General features: G+C 32.6%; 1 protein-coding gene and 1 pseudogene across 16 annotated transcripts; one reads left to right on the plus strand and one right to left on the minus strand.

Annotated features, from left to right (window-relative positions):
* Positions 1-4,477: 4,477 nt before the first annotated feature.
* LOC130961357 (probable LRR receptor-like serine/threonine-protein kinase At5g45780) lies at positions 4,478-9,304 on the plus strand. Of its 16 annotated transcripts, XR_009079513.1 has the most exons (13): positions 4,481-5,142; positions 5,318-5,440; positions 5,807-5,979; positions 6,096-6,135; positions 6,249-6,313; positions 6,456-6,582; positions 6,752-6,823; positions 7,087-7,220; positions 7,350-7,429; positions 7,519-7,578; positions 7,686-7,738; positions 8,692-8,767; positions 8,849-9,304. XR_009079513.1 is itself a non-coding variant. In XM_057887201.1 (12 exons), exons 7-12 carry the CDS (start codon positions 6,505-6,507, stop codon positions 7,732-7,734), a joined length of 465 nt encoding a protein of 154 aa, XP_057743184.1. In that variant the 5' UTR covers positions 4,485-5,142; positions 5,318-5,440; positions 5,807-5,822; positions 5,891-5,979; positions 6,096-6,135; positions 6,282-6,313; positions 6,456-6,504; the 3' UTR covers positions 7,735-7,738. The 16 variants fall into 16 exon arrangements, 10 of the variants coding, with proteins under 10 accessions (XP_057743181.1, XP_057743184.1, XP_057743182.1 ...); XR_009079516.1 differs by lacking the exon at positions 8,692-8,767 and having other exon boundaries at positions 4,479-5,142; XR_009079515.1 differs by lacking the exon at positions 7,087-7,220 and having other exon boundaries at positions 4,480-5,142.
* Positions 9,305-15,421: 6,117 nt separating this feature from the next.
* The window catches only part of LOC130963042 (DEAD-box ATP-dependent RNA helicase 18-like), a 37,007-nt pseudogene continuing 31,210 nt past the window's right edge, over positions 15,422-21,218 (minus strand).

Below are 21,218 nucleotides of genomic sequence, written 5' to 3' on the forward strand. Positions count from 1 at the left end.
GACAACATATCTCTCCAACAAAAATCTTTAAGAAGAAATTCAAATTATACAACAGTACATTTTTAAAAGGAGAGAAAACTCTAATCAAAATACATATCAAAAGAATCATCTTCGCTTCATCATAAGAAATCTCGTACTCTTAGCGAGGTGTGTTGTGTCCTACATTTGAAAAATATAATAACAACAATAAATAAGAATTTGAAAATTTCTAGTAGAATAACAGTTTCAAACAAAAACTATATAAAAAAATATGAACTACCTAGACAATCCTAATTTCTAACTTTACAGGAATTCAAACTAGAGCCTTAACTAATTCATACAAAGTTAATTTTTTAAGTTAATTAAATATATTTTAAACTACCAAGTAATGATAATAATGATGGTGATCATGATGTTATGATGTTAATGATTATAAAGATAGAAAAGACGAAGAAGAAAGGACAAAAACTCAAAACGTAAAAATTAATTTGATTAATAAAAAATATTAGTAATTTTTTGAATATGTCAATCACTCTCATAAAATTATATATTTTTAAAAATTTATTTGAATAGTAATTTTTAATTAAAGAAAAAAGCTAAAAAAGTTTTTATGCATATTCTTTGTCCAATTAAAAATTTATTTTGCACCAAAATTAATTTAAAAAATATTCTAAATTTCTAAAAACACCCACCATCTCTTGAAATTATATTTTATTAAAAATTCAAATAAAAAATAATTTTCATTAAAACATCAATTAAAAAATATTTCTAACACTTTCCTATCACCAAATTAAATTAATATTTTATTCTAAAATAAAAATAAAAAATATTTTTAGATTAAAAAAAAATGATAAATTAAATCTATCACACCCATCACTTTCTTAAAATTATACTTTGACCAAAATACATAAAAAATATTTGTTTTTGATAAAGCAATAAAATACACTATTTCTAACTCATTTAAAAAAAATTTGCATGAAAATCGATATAAAAAAATATTTTGTATGAAACTCAATATAAAAAAATATTTTCTATCAACGAAAAATATTACAAATTTTTAAAAGACACCCATAACTCTCCTAAAATCATGTTTTCTCTAAAATTCAGGAAAAATTAAAAATGAAACTTATTAAAGCAAAAGTTAAAAAATTTTAATCCATTTGCTTCACAAGATTAAAATAATATTTTATACCAAAATAAATAAAAAATTATTTTTCGGTTAAAAAAAATATAAATTTTAAATCACACCTGTCAAACTTCTAAAATTATATTTTGACAAAAAGTTATATGAAAAAATTTCGCTAAAGCTGAAATTTTTTTAACGCTTTTCTCTCATTAAGCTAATTTAATATTTCACACCAAAATCAATACAAAAAATAAATTTTGATTAACGAAAAATGTTATCAATTTCTTGAGCACATCAATCACTATCATTAAATTATATATTTTTTAAAATTCATATTAATAATAATTTTTATTAAAGAAAAAACATTAAAAAAGTTATCACGCTAACGATCGGATTTTCTATCGGTAAAGAAATTCACAAATATAATCGCGTTGTAAGTATAGTTCTTAAACCAACAGAGAATTCTTTCGTACAAAAGTTTTGTTTGTCACTTAAGCAAACCCAATAAAAATAAATAACTAAAGTATTTAAATATCGGGTCGTCTTCTCAAGCAATTGCAGGAAAGTATGATTTATTATTGGTTATGAAAAAAGATATATTTTATTTTGGGTTTTTGAAATAAGGAACAAGTAATTTAAATGACAAGAAAAATAAATTAATAATTAAGAAAAGCTCTTGGCAAGGTATGAGAATTGGAAGTCCTATCATAGTTATCGTTATCAATTGTGATGAGAATTGGCTTTCGCTCCCACTTAGTCAACCTCTAACTATGAAGGTAAGTGGATAAATCAATATGAATCCTCAAGTCCTAGTCAATTCCCAAAGAAAGACTAGAGTTAGTGGAATTCAAGTCAATTAGCAACTTCCAATTATCAATCAACAAAAGAGTTTGATAATTCAAGAGTCTCTAATTACTCAACCAAAGACAAAAGGAGAAAAATCTAAATTATTTATATCATAAATAAAAGAAACAAATCATAGATCTAAAATACTTCAAAAATTCATTAAATAGAAAATTCAAATCTAACATGAAGAGTTCATAAGCCAAATTGAAAAGATAAATATCAATTAAACTAATAAAATAAAAGTAGAAAATAAAGTAAAGGAACATTGAACCTGTGATGAAGAAGACATAATCCTAAATCCTTAAACTAAGAGAAATCCTAATTCCTAAAACCTAAGAGAGAGGAGAGAACCTCTCTCTCTAAAAACTACATCTAAATTATGAAAAGTGAATTATGAGTCGTCCTCCTTCATTCCTCCACTTTGCAGCCTTTAATCTGTGTTTTCTGGGTTTGAAACTGGGCCGGAAATAACCCAGAAATTGCTCGGGGCGAAATCTGCCACGCTGATTTTCGTTACTGCGACGCGTCCGCGTGGAGCACGCGTTCACGTCGCCTAGCTATACGGCCACTATAGCAAATTATATATCAAATCGAAGCCCCTGACGTAAGCTTTCCAACACAACTAGAACTGCATTATTTGGACCTTTGTAGTTCAAGTTTTGATCGTTTGAGTTTGAAGAGGTCAGGCTGGACAGCTTAGCAATTTCAACTTCTTGTATTCCTTCCACTTTTGCATGCTTCCTTTCCATCATCTGAGTCATTCCTGCCCTGTAATCTCTGAAATCACTTAACGCACATATCACGGCATCTAATGGTAATAAGAGATGATTAATATTAGCAAATATAAGGCCCAAGAAGCATGTTCTCAATCATATCACAAAGTTAGGAAGGGAAAATGTAAAACCATGCAAATAGTATGAATAAGTGTGCAAAGACTTGATAAAAACCACTCAAATTAGCACAAGATAAACTATAAAATAGTGGTTTATCACACGCACATCTTTCACCCGATTCAAATTTTATTCTACTCTAAAATTAATTAAAAAAATATTCTAAATTTCTAAAAGATATCCACCATCTCTTGAAAATATATTTTATCAAAAATTCAGATAAAAAATAATTTTATTAAAGCAACAATAAAAATATTTCTAACACATTCATATCACCAATTTAAATTAATATTTTACTGTGAAATTAATATAAAAATAATGTTTAATTAAAAAATTATTTAAAATTTCTTATCACACTCATAACTCTCTTAAAATTATACTTTGACCAAAATTTATAAAAAATAATATTTTTTAAAAAAATCAAACAATAAAATATCTCTAACCCATTCATATTACCCATTTAATACAATATTTTGTACAAAAATTAATATAAAATAAACTATTATCTGTAAAAGAAAAATGTTACAAATTTCTAAAAAACATCCATCAATCTTCTCATATTATATTTTGTTCAAAATTTAGAATAAAAATTAATTTTATTAGATCAAAAATTCAAAAATTTCTAACCCATTTCATTTGTACGATTAAATTAATATTTTGGAGCAAAATAAATAAAAAAATTTTTTTGGTCAAAACAAAAATTATAAATGTATAAATCACACCCGTCACTCTTCTAAAATTATATTTTGGCAAAAAATCATATAAAAAGTTATGATGCATATTCTTCACCCAATTAAATTTTTTTTTCACCAAAATAAATTTAAAAAATATTCTAAATTTCTAAAGATACCCGTCGAAATTATATTTTATTTAAAATTTAAATAAAAAATAACTTTTATTAAAACAACAATTAAAATATTTCTGACACTTCCCTATCACTAGGTTAAATTAATATTTATTCCAAAATAAATATAAAAAATATTTATAGATTAAAAAAATGATAAAAAAATTTTATCACATTCATCACTCTTAAATTATACTTTGATCAAAATTCATAAAAAATTTGTTTCTGATAAAGAAAAAAAATCCACTATTTCTAACCCATATATGAAACCCATTTAAAATAATATTTTGCATGAAAATTAATATAAAAAATTATTTTGCATGAAAATCAATATAAAAAAATATTTTCTGTCAACGAAAAATATTACAAATGTCTAAAAGATACCCATCCCTCTCCTAAAATTATGTTTTCTCCAAAATTCAGGAAAAAAAATGAAACTTATTAAAACAAAAATTAAAAAGTTTCTAATCCATTTACTTCACAAGATTAAAATAATATTTTATACATAAATAAATCAAAAATTATTTTTTGGTTAAAGAAACAATTATAAATTTCTAAATCACACCTATCACACCTCTAAAGTTATATTTTGACAAAAAAATCATATAAAAAAATTTTAACTAAAGCTGAAAAAAAAAATTAACTGATTTCTCTCATTAAGTTAATTTAATATTTTACACTAAAATGATACAAACACTACAAGATTTCTATTTATTTATGGGATTTTTTTTATGGAGGTTTTCTAAAACCTCCCCTATCTATTTTATTTGTGGCATAATCTGAAACTCCCATTAATTACTGCTAGTTAAAATTTAAAATCCTCAAGTCTAAAATAGTCCAAAATCCAAATCAATGTTTGTGAGATCTGAAACCCTAGATCTACCGTCACCACTTTCATCTCTTCTCCATTATCACCATCAAGCTCGCTCCAGTGTTCTGAGATCAGAGGGAGAGTAAGCTCGCCACTGTCACCATTCATGTCCTGGTCGTTGCCGCCATCAAGCTTCTATGTCAATGTGTTGTTTCCTTTGTCTACACGCCATAGCTTTTGAGATCAGAGAAAGTGAGTTCGTAGCCACCGCCGGCGCCTCCATCAAGCTTATCCGTCGACGCGTTTGATTTTCTTCTTAATCACCTAAGTTCAATTTCTGTTTGTTCTTTTTTTTCTTTTTCATTGTTATTTATTTAACTCAGTTTGGATATTTTTTTGTTTTTCACTTTTCCTCTACATTTTTCATGCATATATAGCGTGGTTAGAATTTGTTATGAAGAAAGACGCAGTGGTAGTAGTGCGGCGGCGGTGATAGTGCGATAGCAATGGCGGCGGTGGAGCGAAGAATGGCTCTTCATAGAGCGCAACAAGTGAAGAAAAGTAGACATGGACCGAGGTCGCGAAGCTCAGAGTATAGCGGCGTCACCTTCTATTGAAGGATCGGACAATGTGAATCGCATATTTGGTTAGCAATCAATAATTCAATTATAACTTTCTTGTTGAGTTTTATTTCTCCATTTTGATCATTTTATAATTGATGCTATTTTTATTTTATTTTATTCTTCCTTTTTCCCCTGATTCAACAACTCCATGCTCTGATTCATGATTATTGATTAATTATGCTCTTGATTCAACAACAGCATGATGGATTCTTCCCTTTTCTTGAAAATTGATGCTTTTCCCAACAACAACAGCACAGATTAGAGACCATTGGAGCAAAGCAAAAGCTGTTGATATTTGATAAGCACAACAATGACCCTCAGGTTAGTAAGTAGAACCATTTTCATTCATTTTATTTTTTCAACTCTTGTTTTCTTTATTTTATTGTATAAGTTGATTATAACATCTTTGCTCATGTCAGGATTAATACACTATCTAACTAACCTTGTTGTTGCAGTTTCTGAGGATGATGGTAATTAATGATGCAGTTTGCTTTAAGTTCAGTAGCAGGATTGATTTAAGACACTGAAACTTTTGTTTGCAATTGTTTGAACAGAGCATTCTAATTAGTTTGCACTAGTCACTTTTAAGAGATAGTAGTTAGAAAAGCTGTTCCAGTTTAGAACTGCTAGCATCCAAATTTTGATTATTCATTTCTTCAAGTTCATCTGATCCCTGTTTCTTGTCAGATATAATCTGTAACAGGTACAATATGCTTGATCAATATTTTGTTAAGAAATCGGTGTTTTCATTTTGGCTGAACCGTAACCCAGAGGAAGAGAATGGGGTGAACTTGTTTTTGGAGGTGTTGATCCCAATCACTACAAGGGAAAGCACACTTATGTGCCTGTGTCAAGAAAAGGTTATTGGGAGGTTAATCATTAAATATAGTCTTTATTCTTAAAAATTACAATGCATTTTTTATTTCCTTTCTTTTTTTTTTACTAACTTTTATTCTTTTTTTCTTCTTTGGAAAAGTTTGATATGGGAGATATACTTATTGGAGACAAAAAAACTGGTATGTGAAGAATAAAAAAATTAGTATAATTCTGCTAGTTTTTCATATGACATGATCATAAATGGTTCATGATTTCAGTTCTAATTTACTGACCTGATTACATTGCTATCTAGGAATTTGTGCTGACAGCTGTTCAACTATTGCAGACTTAGGGACTTCTTTGTTGGCAGGTCCAACGGTATGAATAAAATAAGTACTCTAACCATGGTTGCTAGGTTGTTCTTCAATTCCTTTTGTAGAATTTAGGGAGGTTAATGAAAGGTAGGTAACGAATTCCTTGATTTGGGATATACAAAAACTTGGCCCCAACTTGCCATTAGGAGCTGGAATTCATACACAAGAGTAGCAGCACTGTTGGCTATAGACCCAATGTCTTCTCAACCACTCTCTCCAATCTCATTGCCACCAACTCTTACCACTTCCTCATTCCCTTCATTCCCATTCGAGGTACTCTCTTTATCATCTTTCCCTCCATAGAAATTTCCAACCCCAACTAGTAAAAATATGAAAGATCTTGTTAGCATTTTCATGTGTTTTCTCTGTCTTTCTAATATCATCCACTATATTCTAATGATACTGATCTTTGTTTCTGGTGGTAACTTTTTGCTTTTGGCAGGGAAATGGCCAGTGTTGGTTTATCTGGAGCTCTTTCGTCAGGAATTGGAAATTTGAGCCATCTCTAAATATTGTGAGTGTCTCTCTTATTCTCCACATAAATTGCCTATACTTTTCAAACTTAATGGTGAATTGTGGTGTATTTTTTACTCAGAAGTATCTGAAAGATGCCTTGTTTATTATGCTTTTTGTACAAAAATAGTCATAATAATCTTCCACTAATTTTTAATAGATGCCAAATAACGGTAGGAGAAAAATAAGTAGTCATAACTGCAATGAACTCATTTTATCATGTGACTAAGTGAGTTTTTCATTGTTGAACTTATGTTACTGCAGAACAATCAGTTATTTGGTCCTATCCCAGCTGAGATAGGCAAGTTGTCAGAGCTTCAGACTCTAGACCTTTCCAGTAACCAGTTTGTTAGAGAAATTCCTAGTTCTTTGGGCTTATTGTCTCAACTAAGTTACTTGTGAGTGTGTCTTAACAAATAGATAGATGATGATGTTATTTTAACCCTGTTCTTTTTGTTCCCCTTAAATTTTAATTTTATTCATTAGTGTTTCTCTAACTCCATGGTTCCTAATTCAATCATGCCAAGCTTTTCAGGCGGCTCAACAAAAATAATTTATCTGAACAGATCCCTCCACTTGTTGCTAACTTGACAGGTCTTTCATTCTTGTATGTCCTCTACTCCTCTATGAAACTTTGTAATAACTTTACCTCCTAAATCAGTCCAATATAGTTCCATAACCTTATATTATTTGTAGGGACTTGTCATTTAATAATCTCAGTGGTCCTACTCCAAAAATTTTGACAAAAGATTACAGGTGAGTTCTTTAATTGTATCAGATTTTTTGCCTAGATATGCAACAGCTAAATTCTGATTATCCAATGGTGCGTTTTTATAATTTTATATATTTGCATTGAATTATAGGAACCTTATCCGAGTGAGTACCAATGGCACAATCAGTGGCAGAGTTTGATGAGGTACTTTCATTTGTAATGTGCACCTCACCTGATATTTCTTTTTGTACTGTATTAAGGTGAAAATGTAATTTTAATATTTCTAAATTTTAGTGACTTTTAGACAATTGAAGTGTGTTTGATACCTCCACCGGTAACACCCTAAACAATAATAATAATCATCCTCAAAAATCTGCCTCTGTAGTTCATTATTATTAGCTATCTATCTAGTTGCATTAACGCTAATTACTATTTATTAGTGTTATATGTGACCAAGTGTTTAAAGAAACAGTTTATATTAGTCTTTAAAAAATAAAATATGACCAAATTTCTATGAACACTTGAAAACTATATTTCATTGATTTTGAACAGTAAATAGCTAAGTTGCATTGCAGGTCAAGTAGCAAACAAAGTATGAAGCTTTTTGTTTTTAAACTTATTATTATTATTTTGAAAGTAGAAATAAAACAAAAAAAGATTTGCAAGTATATATCAGGTGACTGAACAATTTAAATGTTTCAATAGATGCAGTTCAAAAATTTTAAAACAAAAAACACTATAAAAATAAAGTTTTTACCCCCAATAATTTATCTTGATTATGGTTTTGGTTTGATTGTACTTTATTGTTGTTTTGGTAACCAATTTTGTTCTTTATTGTTCTTGACTGTCTATTAGTACTATTGTATTACAAATTAATGGCTTTTTAAGCTAACTAGCTACTATGCACATCAATCAAGTCCTGCTGCAGTTAAGCTTAAATATGAGAGAATCTGAGTTAATATGCGATTCATTCTTTTACTATATGTTATTAGTGAAGATCAGCTTTCAAAAAGTATTAACATTTAACATTATAAGCTCTCTGCTATTTATTATAAGCTCTCTACTAAATTAACATTTAATACAATAATAAGAGATATATATTAAGTGTGTGACATGTTAAGTATATTATTTTAATCCTAAGTGGGTTTGTGTGGCAGAAAATTAAAATAATGTGTGATATTTTATATTCATCTTGAGGCACTTCAATATTTTGCTAGGGGTGCTGATATTAAGGTAAATAGTTTCTACAAATATGTTACTAATCCAATCCTATTTAGCTAATCCCATTATGATAAGATTGTTTATATTTTATAGGGCTGAAAAGCTGTGCTGGACAAGGCCGTGCATACTGATCCAAATTGCTCAGGGTACTCAAAATACTGATCTAAATTGCAGTTGCTGTTTCTCAAACAGTTTCAATTATATGGGAAGCAAGTAGTTCATTCGAGGTTTAGTTACTTTAAAATTCTCTGTAGTTTCATTGAACTTCCATGTTGGATTTGAAATAGCTTTTTTTGTGGATATTATTACAAGTTAGTGGAAAAACAAACCTGCTTCAGTTGCTCAATTTTTGAAGAACACTCCCAATCTGGATAAGGTTGTAACTTTCATGTAGTGCAATTGAATTCTAGATTCATGTTTGTTCTTGTAATATATACCTCTTGGTTGTATTGGGGTAAAAAATTATGAATGGAAGTTCCATGGAATTGATCCATGTGTATTTTGACTCATGTACAAAAAACACTGTTGGTGTTGAATTTTGATAGAAAATTCTATGATTGATAAGTAGCTAATTAATGAGATGAGAGTATGTAAATGAGATGAGATTAATGAATGATTTGAAATTAAAAATAAATAAATAATTATAGGATTTGTGGAGGTTTGAAAATTTCACAAAATAGTTAAATTTTTTTAAAATTAAAAAATTAATTTGTGGGGGTTTTAAACCGTCACAAAAGTAATTTAAAACTGCCACAAAAATACAATATAAAACCCCCGCTAAACACACACAAAACCCCCCACTAAATAGATTGTGGAGGTTTTTAAAAACCCCCACAAAAGACCTCGTGGCACCTCAAATTTTGGAGGTTTTGGAAACCCCCACAAACTATTTGGTGGGGGTTATAAACCTCCACAAATAGGAGAAAAAACCTCCACAAATAAACAAAAATTTTGTAGTGAAAATATACTTTTTGATTAATGAAAATGTTATTAATTTCTAGAACATGGCAATCATTATTATTAAATTATATATTTTTTGAAAATTCAAATTAATAATATTTTTTATTAAAGAAAAATTAAAAAAGTTCCCACGCATATCTTTCACTCGATAAAAATTTTATTCTGCTCCAAAATTAATTAAAAAACTATTCTAAATTTCTAAAAGATATTCATCGTCTCTTGAAATTATATTTTATAAAAAATTCAAATAAAAAATAAATTTTATTAAAGCAACAATAAAAGTTTTTTTTAACACATTCATATCACCCGATTTCAATCAATATATTATGAAATTAATATAAAAAAATGTTAGATTAAATAAAATTGTTTGAAATTTCTTATCACACTCATAACTCTCTTGAATTATACTTTAATCAAAACACACTCATAACTCTCTTGAATTATACTTTAATCAAAATTCATAAAATATAATATTTTTTAATAAATCAAACAATAAAACATTTTTAACCTATTCATATGACCCATTTAAAATAATATTTTGTACAAAAGTTAACATAAAAAAATATTGTCTAAAAAAAAATGTTACAAATTTTTAAAAGATATGAGTACATACAACTACGCATTTATAAATAAAAAAATTTATTTCAAAAGATATAACTATTCAATAAGTTATAACTGTTTAATAAGTTACAACTTTTGAATAAGTTACAATTCTATAAAGAGATAGATGTAACTTTTTAAATATAACTTTTCACATATTTTTAAAATGAGAAAGTTTAGGAAGCCAACACTTTTATTAAAATTTGGCCAGCACTTAACCATTAAGAGAAAAGTGAATAATTATATATCATTACATGAAATCTCACACCATTAAAAACACTAATGATAGCTAATTGATGGCTACAAATCACAAAATTTATTGATCCCTTAGCACTTCTCTTTAAAAATATATCTCACATACTCTTCTGCATTTATATTTCATCCAAAATTTTTAAATAAAAATTAATTTTTTTAGAACAAAAATTCAAAATTTTTTACCCATTTTCTTTACAGGATTAAACAATACTTTGGAGCAAAATAAATGAAAATTTTTTTTGTTAAAGCAAAAAATTATAAATTTATAAATCACACCCATCATTCTTCTAAAGTTATATTTTGAGAAAAAGTTATATAAAAATTTTTTCGCTAAAGCAAAATTAAAAAATTTCTAACCCTTTCCTCTCACGCACCAAGCAAATTTAATATTTTACACCAAAATTAATATAAAAAATAACTTTTGATTAATGAAAAATGTTATTAATTTCTTAAACATGCCGATCACTCTTATGAAAGAATATATTTTTTAAAAATTAATTTAAATAAGAATCTTTAATTAAAAAAATTAAAAAATCCTCACGTACATCCTTCTCCCGATTAAAATTTTATTCTGCTCTAAAATTAATTAAAAAAATGTTTTAAATTTTTAAAAAATATTCATCATCTCTTAAAATTATATTTTATCGAAAGATATCTTTCACTACCGTTATTTCTTGACCTGATGTTCTTGTAAAGATGATAATGCAAAAAATGGGTGTGAAATTTCTAGTGCTTGTCTTACTGTTTTAATTTCACGGATTATTTTTCTTTCTTGAATTTTGATCAATAAACTAAAAAATACTTCTGCACAAAAGATGAAAAGGTAAGGGATCCCCCATTGCCTAATCCCTCTCGTGGGATTAAGGCTCAGTTTGGATAAATAACTTAATTAAGCTATTTTTGAAAAAATAATTTAAACAATAAATGTTTATATTAAAAGTAATTTATAAATAAGTTATTTTGTGTTTGATTTTTTAGTTCTAAAAATATTTATTTTAAGAAAAAAGTGATAAAAAAACTTTTTATTATGAGAGAAGTCATTTTTTTTAACTTCTCCTTAAGCATTAAAATAACATTTTAGAATATTACAATTTTGTTTTGAAAATTATACCAGACATTAATATTATACCTTTTTATAAGTTAAAAGTTAAAAAAAGCCACTTATAAACCTATCCAAACGGGTCTAAATGTCTTGGAGGGTGCACCATTAATTAGAATTGCAAAGGATACTGAACTTATACATCTGCCAATCAGTTCAATCCATTTGTTAAGGAAGCCCATGACTTTTAGAACCTCTAGAAGAAATTGTCATTCAATCCAATCTTGGAAATCCATGACCCAAAAAAAAAAAAAAATCTTAGAAATGAAAACTCTTAATTGTTAAAAAAATTAAGGGTATAAAGTGTAATCTCTAATTTTTTATTGTTCTCTTTTTTATATTTACTTTTTGTCTTTTTTACAAAATTAACGGTCACACTTTACTCTCTTAATTGTTAAAAAGAATTGAAAAGATCCATTCCCATCCAATCCTATCGTAGGCTTAGCCATGTCTAGCTTCGGGAGTGGATCCTCTCTTCTTTTTCTCTTATTTAATTTTGGTCCCACTTATAGAATTAAAGATGAGAGATCACACTTTATTCTCTCAAGTGTTAGACAAAATGGAAAGGATACATTTGCCCCATGTAGCCTTTTGTTCCCTATTTCCTCTTCCTCATAAAATGAAAGATATCAAAAGCTATCAAAGCATTGTCAGTTACTCATAGTATTTTATAATGGTTCCTTCGATTTTCTCGTCTTCTCGTAGAGATTCCCTTCGTCATCAGTGATTCTTTTAATCTTATTCCTTCTTGTTGATATGCCATCTGATGAAAAAATCGAGTGTTCTTATCCCCCACTTTCAACAAGTTCGCACGAGATCTTTGGGCACATTTAATCTCTTCTTGATAGAAGAGTTCGTCTAAGTCTGCCTGTGCCGTTTTCAAATTCAAAATTGTTTATGTAAGTTGTCGTATAAGTTCTTGTTTTTCCTTTATTTGTTTCGGAAGCTCCCCAAATTTCTCTTTCCTTCATTCTTGCAATGCTTTGCTGTACTTTCCTAGTTTCTCTTCAATCTGATCATAGTTCACTGTCTAACTTCTTTTGATAATCTCTTTGCATTCAGAGTCTCTAAGCCACATTTCTTTAAATCTGAAAATATATGGCCTCTTTTTCCTTTTTAAGCTCTCCCCATAAACATTGATTAGGATTGGATAATAGTCTGATCTGTATCTTTGAAGATGCTTTATCACTGTTCTATCTAGCCTTTCTTGAATATTTGCTTTCCCAACCTGATTATTAGACCAAGTGTTAGCATATCCTCCGAGTTTCTCTTTTTGCTCCAAAACTTGATTAAAATCTCCGCACACTAACCACGACATGTTTTTGGTTTGTCCCAAGGAGTTTAGGAGATCCCATCCCATTATCTTTGTTTATTCGTTGCCTTTGGATTACCATAAAAACAGTTGATTCTCCATGCTTGCCCTCTTCATTTTCTTGAATGATCATGTCCACATGGTTCCTTGACATGGATGTTATCTCTACTTCCAATGTGCTGTCCCACAAAACTGCTAATCCTCCTGACCGTTGCTTTCCTTCTCCATCACAATCGGTTCCCATAACATTAACTAATCCTCCTCTGTTTTTCAGCCTATTTATCTCCTTGTTTCCATGAGGAACACAAGGTTGGGATCTTGTTGTTTCAAGAGCTTGTTAAGAGCTCTAACTGCCCATGGGTTTTCAAGTCCATGGCAGTTTCAACTTAGGAGTCTCATGATCCTTGGTAGGGCTGCTTTGCAACCTCTGCCAAGTGTTCCTCCGTTTTATAATGTTGCCTCTTGATGGGTATTTCCTCCTGATCAGTCTCTATTTTTATGGTTTCACCATTCTTCCTCTTCCCCAGCTCCATCTCCTTCTTTTCCTTTCATCTGTGGTCTTGACCAGAACCTCTCGTGCCATCCTTTTCGATTTCTTGTTCTGAGTTTCATGTTTTGTTTCTTGTTGTTGGCATTTCTTTTGCTCTTTGATTTCAGTTCTAATTTGGTTCTCATCTTCATTCCCTGTCTTCACCTCCTCAGTACTTTTTCTATGGCTTGCTTCTGCAGTCTCTTTCTCATTCGTTTGCAGGTTTGTATCCTTCACAGTGAGGCTGGCCAATTTCGCCACCACGGTCGTTTTCTCTTCTTTGTTCACCTTTGTATAATTGTTGTTTGGCATATTTCCTTCCCCACTATGTTTTGGTTCTGCCAAATCCATTTTTGCTCCCATTGTGTCCACTGTGACCCATGGTCCCCAATCTCTTGGTTTGGTATCATTGTCCTCCTCTTCCGATTCCACTTCCCACAGTTTGTTTCATCATGGCCTATCACTCCGCAGGCATAACAGAAGGTTGGGAGCCTTTCACACCTAAACTTGATCGATTCCCATCGTGATTCCTCTTCCAAGCGGTTCCGTTATCTCATATCTACTGTTGCTTTCAGGAAGCTTTCTTTCCCTGGCCCAGCTGAGAAAAGACTACATTCCTTAAATTTTCCATCTTTAGCTGCTATTTTCTTCCTCAAAACTATCGTTTTGCAATGCTCTGGCATGTTCCAAAGTTGTAGCTTGACTTCTGCTCTTGTGAACTTCATATCTGTAGGACTTATGTCCCATGAGCCATGAATTTCTAAAAATCCATGGGTTTTCTTTCAGCATCTTCTTCATGTCTGCCTTTTTATGGAAGAAAAATTGGTAAACCTTTGGCTGGATCTCCACCATTCTGAATCCCTCCGGTTTTCTCCATATATTGCTCAGTTTCCCAACCATACTATGTTTGCATTTCTCCACTCCTTCTATTACATCACCTTCTTGAGACTTCTCTTCGTTCCGTTGTTTCTTGTGTTGTCTCTGACGACATTCCTTCCGTCTTACAGGATATGAAAACCGATACAATGCAGCACTTGGCGATAGTGAGGCACTATTTGTTGTAGGAAAACGGACAGCTCACTACACTCTGTGTTAGTGTTCGGGAACCCTAGCAGACTAACAAGGAGAGGAGAGAGGATTTAGGTGTATGATGTATATCAATCTTCCGAATGTCGTGTAACTTAAATGGAGGTTAGTATTAAAATACCGTTTAATCCTAGGAGGTCAGTATAAGTTACTTAAGAAAATATTCAATTCAAATGTAAATTTTAAATTCAACACTTTCATGGACAGAACTTCTGAGCTACTTCAAGGGTAAAACTTCTTTAGAAAAATAAAATAAAATGTAAATCACCACGAACAAGGTGAGGGGATTAAATCTTAAATGAATTAATATCAGTAATAAGTACAAGGCAAAATTCTATTATGACTGTTGATTAACGTAACAAATAACTAGAACATAATTATGCTTCTACACTTGTACAGATTCTGACACTATCAGACTAATCAAAGTTACATGGACGATGCACCCTAAGTCAAGAATAACACAAATGGTAGATTGAACAAAAACAAGTCCTAAAATCAACTATTGTGTTGGTAATTTTTTAAAAGGCCCTGTTTTTCTCATTGAAGAAATTGTGCCTTACCCCAAACTTAAGCATTTTGTCGTTGCTTTCCCAGTATAATCAGCTGCAGAAGTCATTGAGTCAATTCAACTCTCTGAGCTGTAGAATGGAAATCAGTTCTCTGGACTCGATGCAACAATGCCATCAGTAGCGAGAGATGTCTTAATCCCAGACCTTTCAGAGAATGCCAAGAGAAAAAATGTGGCATCAAAGGATGCTACAATTTCTAGCCAATATTGCACTAAACTAAACACACCTCTTTCCATAACACACACAAAATTGGTATTCAGAGTAATTCCTCAGCGCCTGTCAACTTAGCATATTCATTCTCATCTATAGTCCCTTTCTTCAGTTTCTTCAACAAGCGGTAATCTTGCATCAACTCTTCCTCATCTTCAATTGTCTGCTGAGCACGTCTCTGTCGGGCTGTTTTCTTCCTCATGGCAGTAGGTGCACTGGGAGTTTTGCTTGGCTTTTCTGGTTTTGCCTCTTTCTCCTTCTCTTTCGCTTCTTTCTTTGCTTGCAGGTTTTTCTTCCTTTGTTTTTCACGAGTATCAGCACAGGATTCCAAGAGAAAAGGAAAAATTATATTTTTAATTACAATGAAAGGCACTAAATATGAATATGGTGATTTCAACCTAAAAATACAAATTTGTGCAATAAGAACTGTATAGTTTCCATCAGTCTAACATATTAGAAAGGGCATCAAAAATAAATAATTGGTTAATCTAGCTAAGACCAAGACTATTAAGCCTCCACATAGCTCCAACTAGACATTGGTGAGCTTCAAATCCAGTCATGCACATCAAGTTACTTGCTTCAATTATCGTCTCTTGGAAAATATGACAATAAGCATGATAGATTCTCTATTAAATAAAGAGTGGTACATTTGATGCTTTTACCACAGAAGGGTTATGCATGAATTTTGCATTTACCTGTATTTAATGTCCTCCAAATTGATATCATCAACTGGTACAAATCCCTCAGTAGAAAGTGAGTGATGTTTTACCTCTGGCATTAGAGGAAGTTGCAATAAGCCATGTCCCATGGCCAATTTACCAATTTCAAGTTCTTTCCACCTGTAAGTAGGGTGTGTATTTTGATGTGTGGAAAACGATCCAACACAAAACTCACCGGCAAGTGTACCGGGTCGCATCAAGTAATAATAACTCACATGAGTGAGGTCGATCCCACAGGGATTGAAGGATTGAGCAATTTTGGTTTAGTGGGTGGTTTAGTCAAGCGAATCAAGTGTTGGTTGAGTGATTTGTGTTTAACAGGAAGTAAATGACAGTAAATGTAAAGGGAGAGGGGAATTTGCAGTAAATTATAAAGCAGGGAAGTAAACTTGCAGAATCTTAAAGAACAAGAAACTAAATGACTGAAACTTAAAGTGCAAGAAAGGTAAATTGCAGTAACTTAAATGGCAAGAAATGTAAATTGCTTGAATGTAAAAGGGAATTGAGGAATGGGATTGCAGGATCTAAACAAAGAAGAAGTAAATTGCAACAATCAATTAAGTAGAAGATGAATTGGAGTAAACTGAAATTCAAACAGAATAGGAAAGTAAAATGCAGCAAGGTTCACAGAAGAACCAAAAGTAAAATTGGGTCTCAGGTCTCAAGAGACTAGGTAGCAGAGCCTAGATCTCTATTTGCCTTCCTAGATCCAAGTTAACAAAGCAATTGACAAGAATTAGAAGAGGAAGCAGTAAAGGAAATTGAAATTGAATTGAATTATGCAGAAAAGAGTTAAAGAGAGTTTGAATGGGAATTGAGACAGAATTTCCTCAATTTCTCACACCCAAAACTCAGAAACAGAAGATTAGAAGTGCTTAGGCAAGAATGAGGAAGAAGAGAGATCAATTCTCCTCCCCAATTCTCAGAATTCTCAGTAAAGTTCCAAGAATAATTGCCAAAGCTCCAAAGAAAGATGAAAGTAAAATTCAAAAGTGAAGGTAAAAGTAAAGCAAAAGGTTCTAATTACATCAATCTAACTCCTATTTATACACTTTCTATTCTTGGATATTGGGATTTGGATGGGCTTTTGAATTGGTGAAGAAATGAATTAAAATGGGGTTTTAATTTGAATTTTCGGCCCATGAAAAGTGCTCCCAGGAGGCTGCCCTGCCCTTGTGGAGGGCAGGGCAGAAAATTGGTGCTTGGTGCATGAGATTGGTGCGGCGTTGTGCGAGCTTGGCGCGGCAATGTGCGCAGAATTTGCTTCTTGGTGCGCAAGGTGCTGCCCTGCCCGCGCCAAGGGCAGGGCAGGAAAAGTTGGTGCTGCCAGGGACGAGCGTTGCGCGCGCTGATGCTGCCAGGAACGAGACTTGGTGCGCCAGGATTGTGCGTGATGCGCCACACACACAAGATGCTGCCCTGCCCGCGCAGAGGGCAGGGCAATGTTCCCTCTTTCACGTCCCGTGTTCGAATCACGGAGGAAGCACACACTACAATAATTTCCTTGGTTTCTTGGCACGGTAGTGGACCTTAGTGCCTAGCTTCCTCATGGTCCCTTGTTCGATCCTTGTAGCATGCATCATAGGCATTTTTCCTTTGATTTCTTTCCTTGGAGAGCCCGATACTGCCCTTGTGGAGGGCAGGGCAAGGTTCTCTTCCTCTTGGTTCCAAGGCACATTTTGTGCTCTGCCCTTGGAGTGGGCAGGGCAGAGTTGCCTTCTCTTCTTGGTTCTCTTATGTTGCCCTCCTAGAGGGCAGTGTGCCCTTGTGGAGGGCAATGTTGCCTCCCCCTTTGCATGCGGCACGCTTCTTCTCTCTTTTGCCACACTTTCCTTTCCTTGGGCTACACTTCTTAGGCCACGCTTTTCCTTCTCTTTTCTTTTCTTCACCTACAATAAACCAAAACAACCACTCCAAGTATCACTAAATTCAAGAGGCTTATAAATCAATTAAAGTTCAATTAAAATTAGCTTAAACCTCATGGATTAACATTAATTTCATGGTGGTTGCTTGATTTAGAGAAGTTGTGCATTTTCACTCCAAATCACTTACTTAGGATGCAAGAAAGTGCATAAATGCTAACAAAACAAGTGAAATTAGCTTGAAAAATGGGTATATGATGACTTGTCATCACAACACCAAACTTAAATCTTGCTTGTCCCCAAGCAAGCATCAAAACTAAGAGTACATGAAATGAATAAGAAAAGGATATTATCCTTATTATGCAGATAGCAGAACTTGATCCATGGGGCATTTATGCAGACAATGACAACTCAAGTTATTGTTCCTGTTACATAATACATATCTTTCTTCAAAAGCTTGCTAAACTTGCTGTTATAAGGCTCACTTTTGACTCACTCCCTTGCTAACTCTTCTTGGCTTATAATGCTTTAACAAGCTTATTATTCTTTTAGAGGTTGGGTGTCAAATGCTGCAGCATAGCCTTTGGCTTTATTTTCTTTTCTTTTGCTCAACATCTTTCCACCACAGACACATGGCTCACTAATTCTTCCTAGGATCATTGATGCCCAGCATCTCTTTGGATAACTAAATGTTTTGTATCTAAGTTGCTCTTTATTGTGGATTTTCAATTGGCCATCCCAAATCAGTTGATCTAAGTGACTGGGTTTTAAAATACCCCTTAGAATTTACTCATCCAAGCAGATCTTAGTACAAGAACACCACAGGCATATGACCAAGGGTCCAAGCTATTGGTGTCCAACTTTTATTCTTTGTTTTTCTTGCCATTTTGGCTTTTTCTTTCCCTTTTCTTTCTGTTTTTGTTACCAAGGGCTTTTTCATTCTTGATAAGAGTCTTTGTAACAGCAAGCTAACTCACAATTGAATGAGAATGATATTATGCAACAATTATTTCATGAGTTATACATTTAATCAAACACATGTACCACCACCAACTTCCATTCATACTTATGCAACATTGGATATTTCACTTTTCAATTCAAACCAAACTCTTTTATTTAAGCATATGGGAAACAAAACAATATTTAAAGCTAAGTGATGGATAACAAGCAATATGCAGACTTAGCATTTTTCTAGCTATTTATTAACTAACTAAAATGAAAAACAAGGAACAAGAATTGCATGAAGTAAAAGAAATAAATGATGGAGGCATATCATGTTTCAGACATGCATCTCCTTATTAGAGGCATGAAAGAGGAAGTATGAAAGAACTTTGCCACCTTCTAATTGTCATGGCTGCTGCTTGATTCTCCCTTCTTCTTCTTTCTCTTCCCTGTCTTGGAATAATCTCGGATCTCTTCACCAGGACACCTTCTTCCCCAAACAGAATCTAAGAGTCCTGAGAGCCCAACATCTTCCAATCTTTTAAAGGTGGACTCAGTATATTGATGAGATCTTGCTTGTTGCTTGGCTAAGAATTCAGGGCATTGCTCAAATGGCTTGATCTCAGGATTGAGTGTTGGCAAATTGTGGGTCAAGTACTCTAACCTTGCTTGCATGTTTTCATCATTCTCCATTCTTTGTACGTGTCTAACTTCTCCCATGGTATGATGAACGTTCTTCCATTGATACAGGTTGTGACTATATTCCCCTGCTTTAGCTTGACTAAAATACAGCTTATCATATGATTCTTTGAACTCTTTGTATTGCTCTTTTTGTCCTTCAAGAATCTGTGCTTGAAATTCTTGCTGCTGAGTCATCATTTGTTGTTGCCATCTCTCTTGTTTCTCCTCCATTTGATGCTGCCAAGCTTCTCGTTCTTCTTTGTCTTTCAGATATTGCTCCCTAAATTCTGGATGGGGCTCTAGATATTTCACTTGGCCCCCCTGATTTTGGCCTTGTTGAGCCTGCATGAGTTGCTGAGATAATTCTTCTATTGATCTTTGTAACTGGCTCATGTCTATGACATCATGAGCTTGATTTCGTCCTTCCTCTCTTTGTGATCTCTTTTGTCTAGGAGCTACTACCCCTTCTTGATTTTCTTCTTCATTCGTTCCCTCCATGCTCTTCTTGGTAATCCATTTCCCTTTCTTCACTTTTATTGTATCCTCATCTTCAAAAATTACTCCAGCTTTGTCACATAGCCTGAGGATGGTACTTGGATGTCCAAGACTCTTTGATTTGCTTGTGCTATCGACCATTTCTTGAATACTGTCAGCTATGAGTTGTGCGAGGTTGATCTCACCTCCATGCAAGATGCAGTATGTCAAGAGTGCTCGTTTGATTGTGACCCAAGAGGCGTTTCCAGTAGGAAGGATAGATCTCCTCACTATTTCATACCATCCCTTAGCCACAGGAGTGAGATTTATCCTCCTTATGTGACTTGGAACTCCCTTTGAATCTCTTTCCCAATCAGTGTTCTCCACACATAACCCTTGCAAAATTTCATCAGGATTATTTTCCCTTTGCAATCTAGCCTCATAACTAGGCTCTGCATAGGTTATGGTTCTCAACTTGAGGGCTCTTGTGATGGCTGCTAGACTGAAGCTCACTTCAACTCCTCTGACATAACTTGTGTAAGGAGCACTATCTTTATTTTCCTTCACAGCATTAGCATAGAACTCCCTAATCATAACTGCACTGATGTCAGTTAGAGGAGCACACAAGAGCTCCCACCTTCTTTCTTTAGTGATTTGCCTCATGATGGGGTATTCTCCTTCCCTTAAATCAAGACCTTTCTCATAAATGACATTCTTTGCCTCCATGAACCTATGATATCTCCCTTCATGGAATTGGGATCTAAATTTGGTTGCATCAAAGGATGGAGGTTCGGTTACCATAGGTTCCTTTCCCGGCCTTGTTTTTGAACTTGAAGAGGCCATCAGATTTGAGGTAAGAAGAAAGAAAAAGTGAGAGTAGAAGAAATGTGTGTTGTGTTTGGAAAGAGTTTTGGTTTGGTTCTGTTGTGAGGTAAGGGAATTATGTTGGCTTTGAAAGTGGAAGAGAGTATGGTTTTCATATGAAAGTGGCTTGAATGAGAATGTGTATGCCGTGTTGGTGCCAACGGCTACTTATAGGCCAAGTCTTCAAGCTTCCCATCGAAACCACAATGAATGAATGTATGAAGAATCCGTTTGTGCTCATGAAGGGCTGAGATTGAATTGTTCATCTAGAGGACTCATGGAATGGACGGTTTGCATGCAT

The sequence above is a fragment of the Arachis stenosperma genome, chromosome 2 (genome assembly GCF_014773155.1).
Source record: "Arachis stenosperma cultivar V10309 chromosome 2, arast.V10309.gnm1.PFL2, whole genome shotgun sequence".
Taxonomy (NCBI): Eukaryota; Viridiplantae; Streptophyta; class Magnoliopsida; order Fabales; family Fabaceae; genus Arachis; species Arachis stenosperma.

Bases quoted from the DNA above. Each gene is read 5' to 3' on its own strand.
- LOC130961357 (XM_057887198.1), top strand. From the start codon at position 6,505: ATGTCTTCTCAACCACTCTCTCCAATCTCATTGCCACCAACTCTTACC. The intron at 6,824-7,086 runs GTGAGTGTCTCT...ATGTTACTGCAG, and splicing joins TTGAGCCATCTCTAAATATT to AACAATCAGTTATTTGGTCC. The intron at 7,579-7,685 runs GTGAGTTCTTTA...ATTGAATTATAG, and splicing joins ATTTTGACAAAAGATTACAG to GAACCTTATCCGAGTGAGTA.